General features: G+C 44.8%; 1 protein-coding gene across 1 annotated transcript in view; it reads right to left on the bottom strand.

The window, feature by feature from the left end:
* The window catches only part of Arpc2 (actin related protein 2/3 complex subunit 2), a 31,887-nt gene extending 13,826 nt beyond the window's left edge, over positions 1-18,061 (bottom strand). The window contains exons 1-5 of the mRNA XM_028893040.2: positions 17,952-18,061; positions 17,657-17,738; positions 7,003-7,037; positions 5,271-5,383; positions 461-506 (exon numbers count right to left, since the gene is read on the bottom strand). Of these exons, the coding sequence (XP_028748873.1) occupies positions 461-506; positions 5,271-5,383; positions 7,003-7,037; positions 17,657-17,730 (268 nt within the window). The 5' untranslated portion in view covers positions 17,731-17,738; positions 17,952-18,061. The remainder of the gene's footprint in view (positions 1-460; positions 507-5,270; positions 5,384-7,002; positions 7,038-17,656; positions 17,739-17,951) is intronic.
* Positions 18,062-18,409: the final 348 nt, after the last annotated feature.

The raw sequence follows: 18,409 nt of genomic DNA on the forward strand, positions 1-18,409 counted from the left end.
GAAAAGGGATCTCTCATTGAGATCTAGGACTCACCAATTAGACTAGACTGATCACCTGTAATCTTCCCAGGACTGGGGATTGCAACTGTACATTATTTTTTAATTAGGTACTGGTGTTCAAACTTAGGCCCTCATACTTTTGAGACAACTGCTTTATAAACTGAGGTATCTCCCCAGTCCCCCAAGAACATTTTAGGACTTTGCTCAAAGGGCACTTGCTCAGACAAAGGAGGCTCCTCTGCTAAAAGATTCGAAGAATCATTTGGGGTGCTGATAATAACGTGCCTGCCAATTCTTAAGCCATTCTGCATCTCCCTGACTAACGGCTACAGAGGGAGCCGACTCAAGAACTGGCTCCCGCAGACGCAGTTTATAGAATGAAAATGTAGCTTAAAAAGGCCTGATACAAACAGGACATGGTGCTTTGCCGTAATTCCACAGCTGCTAGCATTCTACATACCTGATTCTGGGTTTACCAAGAAACTCCCGTATACTCTCTTTAATAACTGGAGAGGAAGAAAAAAAAAAAAAAAAAGAGTTAATCCAAAGCCCATGGTAATTTCATTATTTTTAAAACATACAGTACTTGTGATCTTAATTTATATGCTTAATTTTCATTTGGTGGGTGGCGAACTAGAGGGGAAGTGAATTCACTGGATTACAATCCCAAGGTTAGTTCAGGGGTTGTCTCTCGAACCTGACCACACCCCTCCCATTTTTACTCTTTTCAGAATCTACACTGCACTCAAGTTTTTCCTCTTTGAGAGTAGAAAGATGCAGGTATGACAAGAGATTACATCAATTATCAACTAAGCAAAGGCTGAAAATCTAACCTAGGTGAATGAAGAGATAAAAACCGGGGCTGGAGAAATGGCTCAGAGGTTAAGAGCACCGACTGCTCTTCCAGAGGTTCCTGAGTTCAATTCCCAGCAACCACATGGTGGCTCACAACCATCTGTAATGAGATCTGGTGCCCTCTTCTGTATACATAATAAATAAATAAATCTTAAAAAAAAAAAAAACAAATTTCTGGGCACTGACTTCTGTCAGTGTGTTAATCTTTTATGCTTTAAAATGACTTAGCTGGTAGCTGGTTTTACTGCAAAGGACAACGGATAACAGACTCTCAGTCGGCTAGTAATATCAGTGTGTCCACACAACGGTGTCCTAGCGAACTGGATTTCCTTACCCGACACCTTACTCTGCTGACTATATTCCAGCTTTTGGAAGTAGAGCATAAACAAAAGCCCCTTTACACTCCCCCTCATTTTTCTCTACCTGGTGAACTCTCCCTCAACTGACATCCTACTTAGGAAGGAACCAAGCTCACTTAAGTGTGTAAGGAACACATTAAGTAGTGGAAAGGAATATATCTGGAGACAGAAACAAAGTATGTAGTAAAATCATGAGCAATCTGAGAAGCTTCTCAGGGCTTAGCAGACTTTATATGTTCAACAGTTGGACATAGACCTGGGGCTGGGTCAGGTTGTCCATGCTTGTAATCTCAACACTCAGGAGGCTAGAGCAGAAGGATCTCCAGTTTGAGATCAGCCTGGGCTACACAGGAGACTGTTTGAAAACCAAAAGTAAAAAATCTCAAACCTCTAAAAATAAAACAGAAGTAAACCCCCCAAACACAAAATCCTAGACCAGACTCATTTACTAACCTTCACTAAAAACTTAGAGAGAGACACCACTGCTGCAGACGGTAAAAAATACACTTAAAATCCCCGCAGTGTGGAAAGGAACGGCTTCCCTTTTTATGGAGATAAGGGATCATGCAGGCCAGGCTGGTTTCTAATTTATTATGTAGTTGAGGATTGTCTTCCTATCTCCACCTCCCAAGATTGGGGATTCCAGGTATGTGTCCAGGAAGATAACAGGTTCTGTCTATAGGCATCCAGTCAAGTTCTAACGCTTACCACAAATAACCCTTTAATAGTCTACAGCATCACAAAGTATCAGCTACCCTGTTATCAAATTACAAAGGCAAAACAAACTTTTGTCTTGTTGGCTAAGAGCTACACATGCCATTGGAGAGACGGCTCAGTGGTTAAGAGCACTGGTGGTTCTTCCAGAGGACCCCAGTTCAATTCCCGGCACCCACATGGCAGCTCACAACCTTCTGTACCTCCAGTTCTAGGGGATCTTAATGCTCTCTCCTAGCATGTGGTACACAAGATATATATGCAGACAAAATACTCATAAATACACACAAGACAACCTAATTTTTAAAAAGAATAGAAAAATAGAGTTTTAGTACTTAGGCACCAGGGTCCAGCTCCGTAATGGCAGAACCTGTCAGGCTTACTGCTGTATTCAGAGTCAAAACAACCCTGTATACATTCAGTGACTGTCCAAAGGTATATAAATGCTCTTTTTCACTTTATATTTAATGAAATTTCTAGATAGCATTAAAATAAACAAAAACTAACAATAAACCATGTTTATGTTCCACCTGAAAACCCTAAAAAACAAAAAACATCAAAGGTTAATAAGGCTCTTCACTCCCAACCCACTCCTTTCTTGGTGATGCCAGAGGCCAAACCTAGAGTTTGTCCATGCTCAGTAAACACTTCCCCGTGGAGCTATACTCTCTGGGGCAGCCCCTCAAATATTCTTTAGAAATGTCTTAAGTCAAAAAAAAAAAGAAAAAAAGAAAAAGAAAAAGAAAAGAAATGTCTTAAGTAAAGTCATGGAAATAGTTCACTGAATAATTTCTGTACTTGATCACTTTAGAAATCTCATCTACAGATTCTGGTAAACAGTGTGAACCCCAAAGTGTGAATTCATGATCACACTTGTTTATAGAAAGAGAAAAGCAAGAAATGTCTGGTACAGTTCCTCAGTGGTGATCACACAGCAAAGTGAGCTTTTCCAGAAGAGGAACTTCAGGGAAGGTTTCAAGGTCACAGAGGAGTTAGTGGCACATGGAGTTTTGACCTTCAGGTGCTCCACATACCACTTCTAAGAGTCTGGGGTAAAAGAAAAAAAAAAAAAAAAATATTGGCATGCTCCCTGAGCTACAATCCTAAACCATTGGTACTTGAAGAAAGGGAGGAAACCAAAGCCCCTTCAATGTGGGTTAACTCTAGTTTTACCAAGTGAATATTCTGAAATCTATCAAATACTCAGAGTCATGTTTATAGTACTTTTAATTCCTTTGCTCTTTTTTTGTTTTTCAAGACAGGGTTTCTCTGTGTAGTTTTGGTTCCTGTCCTGGATCTCGCTCTGTAGACCAGACTGGCCTCCAACTCAGAGATCCGCCTGCCTCTGCTTCCTGAGTTGCTGGGATTAAAGTCGTGTGCCACTGCCCCCCCCCTTTCCTTTTAAAAATACTTTTTAAAATTTATGATTATCATCATGTGTGTGAGTGCTGTGCCAAGTGTGGAAGTCAGAAGACAACTTTTGCAAGTCCAGTTTTCTCTTCCACCACGGTTCCAGGCTGACCTCAGGCCATCAGGTCTGCACGTCAACTGTGTTCACCCACTGCGCCATCTTGAAGGCCCTTCTCTGTTCCTAGCATAACCTTTGAACATTTTTCTGCTGTTCCACTGGCATCTGTTTTTTGGGTTGGCTCTCTCTTTTTTTGAGACCAAGTTCACTGTGTAATCACACTGGCCTTGAACTCATGATCCTCCTGGCTCCACCTCCCCATCGCTGGGATCACAGTTGTGTGCCACTGCACCACACTGTTCACTTACACTTCAATGATTCACTTTTAAATTTGTGCCTCTTTTTCGACCACCGAGAGAAGAGTGGAGGTGACCTGTCTACTTACAATTCACTATTAGATCTGCCTACCTGAGCACCAGAGCGGTCTGCCTTTAAAAGGGCCTGTGAAACAACAAGCCTCCCGTGGTTACCCCAGGCTGGTCACTGTTTAGCCCATGCAGGGAGTCACTTACTGCTCGCTCCACTCCCACACTGGGAATGTTACTTTCTCTACCTACTTGTGTGGCAGCTATGAAAACTGCAGTGTGAGCCGGAGCTCACCAGCAGGCCAAGTACAGGATGGAAAGAGTCTAAGAAACCCAAGCCTGGTCTGGCTGTGAGCTGCAGACCACTCCTCTCCTTCTGATGACCAAATTACTTCACATTCCCTGAGTTTCTTCTCTTCCTTGAGCAAATTAAAAGCATCTGAACAATAAAAGACTCAACTCCCTACAGTTGTTAGTATTCTGCTTACTAAGTCTGATTTCAGTAAAAAATTATAAAGTTTGGGATCAGATTCCTTGATAAACAGCTTTCATTACAGAAATCTGATGTTGTTCAGAAGCCACCACTTTACAGAAAGAGACAGAAATGGTTGTGTCTTCACGGAGCAGATAAGGGAGAGCCTAGTTTGTTAAAGCTAAGATATTTGAAAACTGATTCAGGAACTGAGTCATACTTCCTGCTTTGAGACCCAACCACAATGTGCACACACTGGTGTAACAGCATTTTCTTTCTTCCATAAATGGCTCTCCCCAGAGCAACTGCAGTTCAACAGGAACCAAACCTCCTACTCTAGCTACCCAAAGTCAGGGCACGAGGCACAAGGCCTACGCGGCCCTTTTTACTTCCCCCAAGGTAGTTATAAGGAAGAGATGGTTGCAAAGGTTAGCGCTAAAGAATATTAACAACAACAACAAAATTATAAAGCAATTACTTATGCTTCAACCTTCAAAATGAAAACCAAGGTGATGAAGTTAGTAAGCCACAAATTACACGCCTGCCTTGATAAGATTCTAAATACGGAACAGAACCGTTCTTATTAATGGTTACCATAACTATTTTTGTACTAGTTAAGAAAATATTCTCTATTTCTGGAGGACTGGTTGTTCTGTTTCCATTATTTTTAAAATCTGGATAGCCCAAATAATCTGAAAAGAATAAATCCTGAGTCGGGTGTGGTGGTACACGCCTGCAATCCTAGCACTTGGAAGGTAGAGGCAGAAGGATCAGGAATTTGAGGTCTTCCTCAAACACGTAGGCAGTTTAAGGCCAGCCTGGACTACATGAGACCTTAAAAAAAAAAAAAAAAAAAAGCTTTTAATATTTGCTTGGGGAACATCACTATTTCTCCAGGATAAAAGCAAACAAACCAAGAGCCAAACTCTTATCTGGAACACATTTTTTTCACATCACTGTGGGAAACGGAGCCCTGGGCTAGCTGTGTAAAGCAGCCTCCATCCGGAAAAGTGGTTCAGCCCCACTCTCTGGGTGGCAAGGTGCCAACAGAAAGTGAAGAAAACTTAAGAGTCCAAGGAAACCAATGAGGGACTTACCTCATCAGCACCATGTGCCTGAAGCTCCTTGTAGAATTTCAAAGAAATACTGACCATCACTTTTGTTTTGTCTCCATTAGGATTTGAAATATGATAAAGGACGCCATCAAAATCTGTGAATAAAGCAAGAAAAACTGCTTACTATGGAGATGGGAGTAATCTCCTAGCACCTACCACAGGGTTGGCCACGAGACCTGTGACAGGAGCGTGCAAGTAAATGATGTTCACTTTGATTTCACTGGGAAGCTAACAGAAAAACTGCTGTGGAATTAATTGCTCAGTGGCCCTCTCTTCGGTCTTACTTAAAATTACAAAGCTATTTTTACCGTAACCACACTTTGTGCTAAAATAACCTGAAGACAACTTTCATTGTGACACATTTTCAAGAGAAAGAGCTATAAACAAACTCATCCACCTATGCAGCATTAACGCTGATCAGCACATGGCCCTTCTTCTTTCAGAACGTACTTGCTCTCACCCCGATTCACTACAAAGCAAATCCATACACACCATTTGATCAATATATACTTCAGGATGTATCTCTGGGAGATAGAGATAATTTTACATCAACATAACCACAATCAGTCATGCTCAAATTCAAACAAAAAAATTCTACTTTAGTATTAAACACCTGGTAACTTATTCAACTATTACTTATTGTCCTGAAAAAAATTATGACCACTCTTATCTGAAATATCTGAACTAGGATCGAAGCAAGATCGAGAAAACACAGATGATTATCTTGTCTCTGTTAATCTCTAGGCCTCTCCTCTTTTCAGGTTCTCTCTTCCTGCACTACAACATGAGCTGAGCTCATCTGTATCACTGCTGAAGCTAGGTACCCAGGGCCAGAATGCAGAGAACTTGCACGGACTCACAAGAACCATGAGGACTGGGCAATGCTAGTGACTAGGAGGCACGGGTGGGAACCAAATGCCTCAGGCTACAAGTCTTTTCACGTCGTCTAGACCAACACTTGCCTTTCTAGACGGTACTTAGCTGTCAAATCTCCAAGGTCACATATGAGTAGCCAATTATGATGATGATGATGATTACTATTTTTTAAAACAGGGTTCACTATGTAGCTCTGGCTAGCTTGGAACTCTCTGTGTAAGCCAACCTAGCCTCAAACCAACAGAAATCTACCTGCCGTGCCTCCTGGTGCTGGGATTACAGACTGGGTCACCATGCCTGGCCATCAGGGAATGGAGAGCACCACCTCTCTGACTTGATAAACAAGCTCTAGCACCTTCCTACCTCGCCTCTCCCAAATGCTATGCAAACTTACACGATGGCTACTAGATTTCCAAAGTAGAAAGACAGTTCTTTGTATAACACAAAACCCAGACTTCTAAGATATGTAAGGTAGCTTTACATAGTTTACCTAACTCCAAAGTCAGTTAGTAATCTTATAAACACATGAAATAGTCCTCGAAAGCCTCAAAAAAACTTGACAATCCAAACTTTTCTTTTCAGGGATGGAAAGAAAGCTGGCTTAGTGTTCAGGAGAACTGGCTGTTCTTCCAGAGGCCCCAGGTTCAATCCTCAGCAGCCACATGGCAGCTCTAATATTCTGCACCTCTAGTTCCAGGAGAGCTGATGCCTTCTCCTGGTCCTCGGGCACTGGACACACATGGAGCACAGACAGCCAGGCAGGCAAAACACAAATCCACCAAAACTGGTTTCTTTTTTATTACATCTTCTCGTAGAAGAGATGAGATAGGACACTTACCTGCAAATGTTACTTCTACAGCTTCTGGTTTGTTTCTGTAAAACAACAGAAAGGCCCTCGGTAAGATAACTGTAGGATAGAATGGATTAGTGGATGGGGACCCTTGCCAGCTAGGCCTTAGGACCTGAGACCTGAGATGGATCCCCAAGGTGAAGGGAGAGAGCTGACGCATGCTGTCTTCTGGCCTTCACACACAAGCTGGACATGCACATCCACACATACGCATGAATAAACAGATCAAGTGTAAATGGGGAAAAATAATCATACTGTTCTTTTAGGGGGAATTGGAAAGGCTCCTCATTTTTACTTAAAACTGAAGCATTCTATATAAATGCAAGGCTTACAGATGAAGAGAGTACACATTCATTCTCTCATGGGCCTGAACCTTTAGACTTCCTTAAGGTGGAGGATTAGACAGAGGACACCTACAGCTTGTTTCTAACTGTTGTTCAATTGCTTGCCACAGCTGGTGCTCATTCTGGTTAAGACCTCTCCCACAGGACAGTGCCTACGGAAGTAAAATACTAGACAGAAAAGTGGCAAAAAAAAAAAAAGTGGCTAAGTATGATCATGTCGAATGGTTCTAATCTGTTTAAGGTGAAAGGATGATCTGAAGCCATCGACCAACAGTAAGTGCTATTCCATCCCAAAGATCATGTGTAATCCTCTCTATGCATCTTTCCTTTTTCCTCATATCATCAAAATACCTGCCACATTCCATCAAGCTTGCTCTGGTTCTATCATCTAGATGGGGCTAGATGATATTTTATCACTTGGGAGGTGGTTATAAAAGGATCAGAGGTCTTACATTCTGAGAAGTATGGCACAAAATAACACTTGGAAAAAAAATCACCAAGTAGAGCCAAAGCACCGTTTTCCAAATCGTTTTCTCTAGGCTTATGCTTTGGGACAAATAAGAATTCCTACATCCTTTTTCTCACCTCATTCATAAAATGGGAGAATACAAATGATCTCACTGATATTGCAGAACTACTACTCCATGTTCTAGTCAAATAAATTAAACCCCTGGGAAAGTTGTATTACATCCTTTTCTTCAATACCAATGGCAGAAACTCTACTGTTTTAACAGCTTGCTAAAAGTTAATTCAAATGATTCTAGTCCTTTTTTTGTTGTTGTTTTGTTTTGTTTTTTTTTCAAGACAGGGTTTCTTTGTGTAGCTTTGGAGCCTGTCCTGGAACTCACTCTGTAGACCAGGCTGGTCTCGAACTCACAGAGATCCGCCTGCCTCTGCCTCCGAGTGCTGAGATTAAAGGCGTGCGTCAACCACCGCCTGGCCTGATTCTAGTCTTTCACTTGTGGCAGACAAAATATCCACACTCCCACATTTTATCCCCTTGCCCAAGACCTCTTCTTAAGTGAGAATCTTCTTTTTAAAAAATATTTTATTTACACATGAAGGTATATACACCATGTATATGCAAGAAAAGAGCCTTAGAAGAGGCATCAGATCTCCTGGACTGGAGTTATAGGCAACTGTGAACTGCCAAGTAGGTGCTGGGAACTGAACTCGTATCCTAAGAGCAACAAGTGCTTTTAACTGCTGAGTCATCTCTCCAGCCCTTGAGTATGAATCTTTTATGTCCTCTCTTTGCTCCTTCACTTGTGAAAGGACCAAGATGTCTTCCAGCTCTGCTAGGAAATAATGGACTATCTAACGTAGTTTATGACTGTTAAATGGTGATAAAGAAGCTAAATGACATCCTTAAACTATCTTTTTATTAAGTGTATGTGTTGGAGAAAAAACCTACCCATAGGAAACAGATCCAAGTTTACTCTGCTTCTGCAAAGCCACCCAAGTGTGATGACTAAAGGCCAAGCATGGTGGTTCGTTCATATTTCTATTCCCAGCAGTTGGGAGGCCAGAGTTCACTCTCACAAGCTTGAGGCCAACCTGATCTACACAGTGAGTTACAGGCTAGTCAGGGGTATACAGAGAGACTATCTCTCAAAAAACCAACAACAAACAAAAAAAGGAGATGGGGCTAGATGATATTTTATCACTTGGGAGGTGGTTACAGGAGGATCAGAGTTCAATCATCCGTGGCTGAATGTCAAGCTGGAGGTAGATCCTGACTCAACAAATGAATGCCCCTTCCAAAACAAGAGAAAGCTTAAATTGCTCCTAAGCTTTCACTTTCAAACTGTAGCCAAGAAACAAAGGCAAGAATGACAATAAACCATTCTTTACCTCTAAAACACAAGAGTATACATAATTCAAAAAAGTAAAAATAAAGAAAGCCCCTTAAATACTAAGAAGAAGCCCCAGGTAGAGGAAGCATGCAAGCACACCCTCCTAGAGGGCCCTGGTAGTCCTGGAGTCAGGGATCACACTGCCTGACTTAACGGGGTGGGGTTATTTGGGGGGTTATTTTCCCCTTAGCCCTCAGGCTTGAACTCAGTCAGGAAAAACAGAGTTCCTCGATTTACTACTTCATCAACAGACCTGAGAAAAATCAACTTAAGAACCTTAACTAACGTTCTAAATCATAAACATGGAAGGTCTGAGTCTCTCCAGGCATGAAAGCACCCCAAGCATGGATCTCCACTGGGAAAACTGCTCAGATCCATTCTAAGAACCTTGCTGTATGACTTGACAGTATCTATCAAACCAGAGCCATTAATATTTTAGTTCACTCTTCAAGGCTGCACCAAAGGTTTGGAGGAGAAAGGCTGCTAAGGTACTGGGCTAGAGAACAGGAGAACAAGCCAGGCAGTGGCTCGCACGTCTTTAATCCCAGCACTCAGGAGGCAGGCGGACCTCTGAGTTTGAGGCCAGCCTGGTCACAAAGTAGGTTCCGGGACAGCCAGGGCCACACAGAGAACCCTGTCCTGAAAAAAACAAACAAACAACAACAAACAAAAAGAAATAGGAGAACATGTCTAGGAGCTGGAGGTCTGAAGTCTGTAAGCTGAGCTACAAATGATCCTCTGCTTTCACCTCCCAAAGCTGGGGTTACAGGGGGCACCACACACCAAGCTTGTTCTGCCGTTTTATGGTTTAAAATCATGGTAATAGAAGGGTCCATTTAATATACCAAAAAAAATGAAGCATTTACTGTTTTACCATCTGCTCAAGCTTCAGGTTCAAGCAAGTTTGGAGAAAAGGCAAGTCCTGGGGGCTGGCAAAATGGCTCAGTGAGTAAAGGCACTGCTACCAACCTAAGGACCTGAGTTCAATCCCTGGAAGGTCACATGGTGGAAGGCAAGGACTGTATCCTGTGTAAGGGACCTCCACACTCATTTCATGATGTGCACGGACACATGTAAATGAGTCCTTTGGAGTGGAGTGTTAAGCTCTTTCAGATGTGGCTGTCTCTCAAGTTCCTCTTTTACAAAATGGGGACAAAAGACCCATATTACAAGACTATCATGAAGCTTAATAGCAATGATACACACACACCTCATATTTCCCAACCAGTGCCTCATGACTAATTTACAGGTATGTTGAGACAATAGTTCCTATAGTTCTCACAGTAGTGAGTGGCAGGATCTTAATAAAATGTGCCACAGGGGGCTGGAGAGATTGCTCAGTGGTTAGAAGTACATGCTGTTCTTCCAGCATGTACTCCTAACCCAGCATGTTCAATTCCCAGCACCCACATGGCGGCTCACCACTGTCTGTAACTCCAAGATCTGACACCCTCACACAAACATACACGCAGGCAAAACACCAATTCACATAAAATTAAAAAATAAATAAATAAATAAATAAATAAAAAAACAAAAAACACACCACACAACTACCACTAGGTTCAGTTTGTGCCCCACGATAAATCTCAGCAATCACAGTGGTAGAAATCAAGTACAGTCCTTAGCACACAATAGTCTACTAGCTCCCCAACCCCTGTGACACAGAAGTCGGCCTATAGGCTGCTCCTGGAACTCACTCTGTAGACCAGGACAGCCTTGAACTCAAGAGCTCCACCTGCCTCTGCCTCCTAAGCGCTGGGATTAAAGGCGCATGCCACCTTCCAGCTTGTTCTTGGATTCTTAAAACCCTGGGTTTTCTCAATGCTAATCTGTCACATAGGCACAGACTGAAGTTAAATGAAGCTCTTTAAAACATACAGGTGGTGTGCTTTCGCACAAGCACACAATGGACAGCACAGTACCTGGCTTACAGAAGACAATCTATACATTAGGCTTTTCTTCCAGGTGGATTTAGAAAGGACCAGACTCTGAAGCTGTGGTTGGAAGAGTTTTGGGAATTGTGGAAGCTTTCAAGATCAGGAATTACTTACCCAGTCCAAGGAGAAACAGGATTCCCATTAGCATCAGACTGTTAAAATGACTGGAATTTGTGACCAAGCCAGCTGGATGGTTCTTAAGTTTATTCACTGGACGTCCTAAGACACTGAGACATTACCCAATTCACTCATATGGGCTGATTTCTTTTTTTAAAAGATTCTGTAGCCTAAAGCTGTGTTATCTGTATGTATCCTAGGCTGGCCACAAACTCATGGCAATTCTCCTGCCTCAGCCTCCCAAGTGCTAGGATTACAGGCATGAGGTACCACATATGCCTTTAAGAGATATTCTTAAAAAGGGGAGATGGAAAGACTAGGAAAAAAAAAAAAAAAAAAAAAAAAAAAAAAAAAAAAAAGAGATATTCTTAAAAAGGGGAGATGGAAGCTGGGCGGTGGTGGCGCACGCCTTTAGTCCCAGCACTCGGGAGGCAGAGCCAGGCGGATTTCTGTGAGTTCGAGGCCAGCCTGGTCTCCAAAGCGAGTTCCAGGAACGGCGCAAAACTGCACAGAGAAACCCTGTCTCGAAAAACCAAAAAAAAGGGGGAGATGGCTCAGCAGTTAAGAACATTGGCTGCTCTTCCAAAAGACTTGAGTTCCCAGCATCCACATGGCGGCTCACACTGTCTGTACTCCAGTTCCAGGGATCAGACATCTTCCAACTTCCACAGGCACTAAGCTTTATATAGTGCGCATACATACATGCAAGGAAACATTCATACACATAAAGTAAAAACAACTTTTTCTTTATATATTTATTTATTTTTATGTGCATTGCTGTTTTGCCTGTGTGAATGTGTGCAGTCCCCTGGAACTGAAGTTACAGACAGGTGTCAGCTGCCATGTGGGTGCTGGAATTAAACCTGAGTCCTCTGGAAGTATAGTCAGTGTTTTTTTTTTTTTAATTATTATTATTTTTTTATTTGATGTGCATTAGTGTGTGAGGTCCCCTGGAACTGGAGTTACAAACAGTTGTGAGCTGTCATATGGGTGCTGGGAATCGAACCCAGGCCCTCTGGAAGAACAGTCAGTGCTCTTAACCACTGAGCCGTCTCTCCAGCCCTTTTGTTTTTTTGTTTTTTTTTTTTGAGACAGGGTTTCTCTGTGTAGCTTTGCGCCTTTCCTGGAACTCACTTGGCTGGCCTCAAACTCACAAGAGATTCGCCTGGCTCTGCCTCCCAAGTGCTGGGATTAAAGGCGTGCGCCACCACTGCCTGGCCTAGTCAGTGTTCTTAACCGCTGAGCCATGTCTCCAGTCTCTAAAACTAATTCTTAAAAGAAATCCCTTAGGAAACTCTTTCTTTAAAGATTTCTTTTTATTTGTGTGAGTGTGTGTCTGTGCTAAGTTTACAGCAACTGTGTCTGAGTGCCTGTGGTGGCCAAAAGAGGGCATCAGATCCTTTGGAGCTGGAGTTAACAGGTGGCGTGAGCTACCTGAAGTAGGCTTGGAACTGTCCAGTACTCTGCAAGAACAGCAAGTGCTCTTAAAACTGATGAGCCATCTCTTTTGCAACCAAATAGTTTCTTAAAACTGGATATGGGAGCTCTATACTTTCCTAAAGGAAGCTTCTAGAATGTCAACAGAAAGTAAAGTACTGCTAGCAACTATAGTACCCCATTTTTTTGTGTGTGAGTCTTTGGAGTTTTTATTCCTAAAGGCACCCTGGAAACAAGTCTCCACTGTGGCTTTTGTGACCTTCTCTGGTTATCCCTTCCAAGTCCTGAATTAGAGGAATTATTTTGTGATCACTAAAAATTTTTGATTACTTTCTTTAAATCCTCCAAGGTTCCAATTATTCTTTCTGAGCAAAGCCCACAAAACAGATTGTATTAGGTAAAAAATGGTCCTTTTCTTTGCTAAACCATATCTCAAAATACAGGGAATAAAAAGATACAAAAGCTGATACACACTCTCAGAAAAGTGTAACAAGCTGGGTGTGGCAGGATGCGTAGGAAGCTGAGGCAGGAGGAGCACAGGAGTTTGAAGCCGGCATGGGACGCAGTCCCAGGACAGACTGGGCTGCAGTGGGAGACCCTGTCCCAGAACAGCAGAAAGGCTGGAGAGCTGGCTCGGTGGATAAGAGCACTCGCTGAGCAACCACGAGGATCTGAGTTAGAATCCCCAGCATCCCCAGGAAAAGCCTGCAACCTCAGCTGAGCCAGGATGACTGGGGCCTGCCGACTCTCAGCCTACTCCAGGCTCAGTAAGAGACCTTGTTTCAAGGGAATGTGGCAAAAAGTGTTACAGCAGGACACCCAATATTTTTCCTCTGGCCTTTCCATGTGTACACACACGCACACCCCTCTCCCTCTCTTTCTTCCTAAGGATTCTGAGGAAATAAAGATGGCTGAAATGACAGTCCGAGCCCTCAATCTAGTCCTGTGTAGCTCTGGCAATTCACATCCCAAAGACAATGCAAAGAGGCCAGATGACAGGCAGCAGAGTATCAACCATAATGCCTGGTAAAAAGATCAACTAGATCTTAACTGTCAGCGAGCACATTCCACGGCATCTTTGGGCCTCAACAATGTCCTATTTCTGAATCTCTTTAAGCCAGCCTGCCTCTCAGAGGACATATGTGGCACATTTGGGAATGAGAACAAGGTATCAGCAAGATTTAATTTATTCCTTTCTCAAATTTCTCCTCCCACAGTCCTCGCCCACCCCACTCAGCGCTACTTGCTTACTGAGTTCTTCTCCCCCTCACAGAACCGTAGCTCCCCACAATATGCACAGGCTGTGGTAAGGAGCCAGGAGGCACTTTGAATCAACAGCAGCTCGAATCTGACAGCATGTCCTCAGTTCTGGACTGCATAGCTGCAGAGGTGACAGGCCTGAGGATGAAAAGGTTCTTGGTATGTATGTAGTAACAAAAGAATTCAATTAATTTTCCAGATTACTTCTGCTTTAATTGTGGTCTAAGGATTCCTAAGTGAAAAGGCAGCGCTGTTGATAAGACCTGTGCAGGTCATTATTTACAGTGTTGGGCGTAGCTTTTTAATTAGTCATAGTGTGGAGACTGTCAGGAAGGTGTTTTACTGTATCCCTTTGTGAAGACACACAGATAGGTCCAATAAGCCACTGCTGAGGCTCCAGTGTGAAGGGAGAAAGTAGGAAGCTTTGTTAAAATTGCCTTTAAATTACAAGATGGCTGTGGCCAGCTGTGTGCTTAGGTTTTCTTATAGAACTCACGTCCAGACGCAAGTTCAAACTTTCATCTGATGCTACAGGCAAAAAAAAAAAAAAAATCCAGCAAGATGACCCAAGGGATCATTAAAAATAAATAAGATAAAGTAAAAAGGCGAAAAGGGAAGCTAATGCAACTTTATTCTGGCGCACGTACTGCAAAACTACTTTGAAGAACACCTCATGAGAGCTGGGAGGCAGTGTGATGGGAGCACTCACCTAGCATGTGCAAGGCTCGGGGTTCTGAAACACACACCCCAAAACCAAACTATCTCGTGCTTTCATTTTCAGCAGGAAGAAGAGCACTGTCCAACAGAACTATCCACAGTCACGGGCATGCACACTGTGTAAATGCAGCAGAGCTCATGCAGCTCAGGAAACCGATTCTAGTTTTACTGCGCCTTTTTACTTAAATCTAACAAGCTACATGTAGTGAGTGGCTATGGTACAGGACACCGCAGAACAGAAAGACTGACTCTGGCAAAGGCTACCATGAACACAATTTCCCTAATTAATTTGTTCTGAGAAGTGCAAAGAGCAGGACAGAGCCGAGCCTCCCAGCTTTCCGGACAGCACAGCCTTTCACCTCTCCAGGGGCTCTCCTCTGGCCCATTCCTCTCTTTAAGGGCATTATCTTCTCCTAACACAGCTTTTCTAGCAGTTCCCCCCTAAACTTTGCTAACGGGCTCTCTTCAAAAGGCTCCCCACATTTTTTTTGGGGGGGGGGGAGGGTTTCAAGACAGGGTTTCTCTGAGCAGGCTATCCTGGAACTCCTCTATAGATCATGCTGGCCTCGAACTCAGATTGCCTGTGCCTCCTGAGCTCTGGGATCAAAGGTGTGCACCACCACCGCTCAGCTTTTTTTTTTTTTTTTTTTTTTTGGAGACAGTGTCACTATAGTATAGATCCCGGCTGTTGATTCTTCTCCCTCTATCTCCCTAGGGCTAGGGTTGTAAGAGGGTGCCACTATACCCCGCAGAAACAGGCAATCTCAGGAAAGTCCTGCCTTCACTAGTCTCTTTTCAAAGTACTTTTAAACAAAATGTTTTGAGCATATTTGTTAAGTCACATCTCCAAGGTTAAGACAAAACATATTACCTCCTCAAACATTAAACCTGGCTACAGTGAGCATCTTTACAAAAAGAAAAAGAAATGTCTTGGAAATTTCAATTCATGTCCTCCTGATTTAAAAACCTATTTTAATCTCTCCGAAAGGGTAAACTTTTTATTTGCAACAGAGTAGCCCAAGCCGATCCTCCACTTCCACCTCCCCAGCGCTGTGATTACAGGCACACCACACCCAGTTGGCACTTTTTTTTTTTTTTTTTGATACAAGCTCTCACTATGGCCTGGAACTTTTGCTCCTGTCTCATGCTCCTGAAAGCTGGAGTTACAGCTGAAGTGCCTGAACTACAAGCATGCACCACCAACTCCAGCACTCTGTGAGGAATGTTTTCTAAACAGAAAAAAAAAAGACTAAATAAAGTTCTGAATAATGTGTCACATTTTGGAGTCACAAGTTATTAATACACAAACGTGGAAGTCCTCCAGCATTAAAAGGCATGCCTCCACTTGAGCATACACGGCCATTTACCATGTAACCACCCAGGACTCATTCTTTGCCAGTCTAGACTTGAGACTGTATGTATTAAGATCAGTTGTGAAAATGCAGAAGTTATTTTAACTTCCTCCTTTGTGCTACACTACTCAAAAAAAAAAAAAAAAAAAAGCACACACGCAGCACCTACACTGAGTCCCGGGGCTGACTCACTTCAAAACTTCAAATGCAAAGAACTGGTATGGAAGGCTGGAGACAAGGACCAAGACTTGCACATGTACTCAACTGCAGCTCCGGGCAGGAAGCAATATGCCCACCGAAAGGCACCGAAGCAAGAAAAGCCCTGTTTTGTTTTGCAGATAAAATCTGTGACCTTACAAAAGAGACAGGACAGACGATATATTCGATGTAAGCAGTGGGTTCATGCTTTCCCAACTCTGTGAACCACACGTTCATTATGAATGCTTACAAGTCCCCCTCTCCCAATCCTTCCTTCTGGGCATATCTACAGGCAACTCACTTTCCTATTTCTAGTTCCCAGTTCACAGAAAACAGCCTGCACTTATTTCCTAACTGCGAAACCAAAATGTGAAGCCCCATCCTTACCAATGAGGAAATGAGGCAAAGGAATGGCCACAGGCCACCATAAATTATAACCTAAAACCCAATTCCTCTGCTCAGGTTTGAAGTATATTAGAGAGGCAAAGGAGCTTTGGGAGAGGAGTTTGTCTTTTTGTGTGTCTGACAGAGAAGGTTTGAAACACGTCCCGTATATTAAGATGCCGGTGTTTTAAAAGGTTATCTAAGAACTTCATAGATTCTGGGAGCAGAAGCAGCTATTAACCGGGTCGGCACTACCGTATAAGTAATCAAAGACCAGGGGTCTTGGAGAAGAATTTAAGACACACAACCAGATAAGAGCTGGTCTCCAGAGAGCTAAGGAGGGTGTGGATGGAGGGCTGTTGGCTTTGCCTGAGCAATATATAACAAAATGACGAGTTTCTCTCGCAGGTTAGAGAGGCAGGGAGAGATCATTGGGTTTGGGGTGGTTTTTTTTTTTTTTTTTTTTTTTGTATTTTTCTCTTCTAGCTTCCGAAACTGGGTCTACTTTCAGTCTTGCCTCCTGCTTCTCCTGGGGGAAGAGATGGGGGTGGGGAAACAGAGTGCCGGCGGGCGATCTCGGCCTGCCTGGTCTTCCCACCTCGCCCTGGGAATTCCTGAAAACTCCATTCAATCCTGCTTTCCCAAAGGGGGTCTCTCTGGGTTCGGAACAATGACGGAGAATACAGAGGGGAAGCGGGGCCCCTCTCTTTCTCCCACAGGGCAGTGGGCTCTTGGGCGTGAGTCCCCCTGGCCTTGGCTGCCCTCACGTCCCACAGGTCTCCTGCGCTCTCTCGGGCACGCCTTGCTCCTGTCCACTCGCTGCTTCCGCATCCCCGTCTCAGCCTCTCCCCCACGCATCTCGGGCTCTCCGGCCCGCCGCGCCCCACGGCCTCCCGACGTCCACCCTTGCCCGGTGAAGCCCCGAAGCCGCGCCAGGTTCCCGATCTCTTCCCCTCCTCTTAGGGCTTGGGGGACCGGACGCCACCCGGGATGAGCTAGGGTCCACCCGGCCTCCTCCCTCCCGGCGTGCGCTCGCTCACCCGGCGGCCGCGTTCTCGAACTTGAGCGCGAGCGTCTCCTCGATGATGCGGTTGTTCACCTCCAGCAGGATCATGGCGGCGGCTGCCCCGGGCAGGGGAAGGAGAAACAAGGGCGGTGAGGGTGGGCGAGCGAGGGCAGGACGGAGAGGGAGCGGCCCCGCTGCCCCTGACGGGGGAGGCTGGGTGCGGTAGGTGAGGGGGAGAAGGGAACGGGGAGCGGGGCGGGGAGAGGCGCACGCGCGCGCTGGCCCGGCACGCGCGCTGCCCTGCTGGAGGCAGCCACCACCCGACCGACCTGGCCCCCTGAAGCTTCAACCCGCCTGCCGAGCCGCCGCCGCCACCGCCTCCGCCTGCCGAGCCGCCGCCGCCGCCTCACCGACGATCCCGGTCCCCGCCCAGCCCCCGGCTCCAGCCGGCCACTTCCGCTCTCACACCCACTTCCGCTCGCCGCCCGGACGCGCGGCCCCGCGGCGCCATTTCCGCTTCGACTCTCCCCCCCTCCCCCGCGCGCACGCGTGCACGCGCCCGCAAGCGCGCCCTGGCTAGGAAGCGGGCAGAGGGCGCGCCTGCGCATGTGCGGCACGCCGCCTCGCCTCTCCTTGACCATGGGAGCCCCACACTCACCTGTCATTCCTCGAGGTCGCCCTTGCAAGTCCTGCCGCTCCTTCCCGTCCTAGTCCAGAAGCCCGACTCCACCCTTCCGGTTTTATTTCAGACGCCCCTTAAGAAGCTTCCCCTTGGGGAATTCCTTGC

Source organism: Peromyscus leucopus, chromosome 13 (assembly GCF_004664715.2).
Source record: "Peromyscus leucopus breed LL Stock chromosome 13, UCI_PerLeu_2.1, whole genome shotgun sequence".
NCBI lineage: Eukaryota > Metazoa > Chordata > Mammalia > Rodentia > Cricetidae > Peromyscus > Peromyscus leucopus.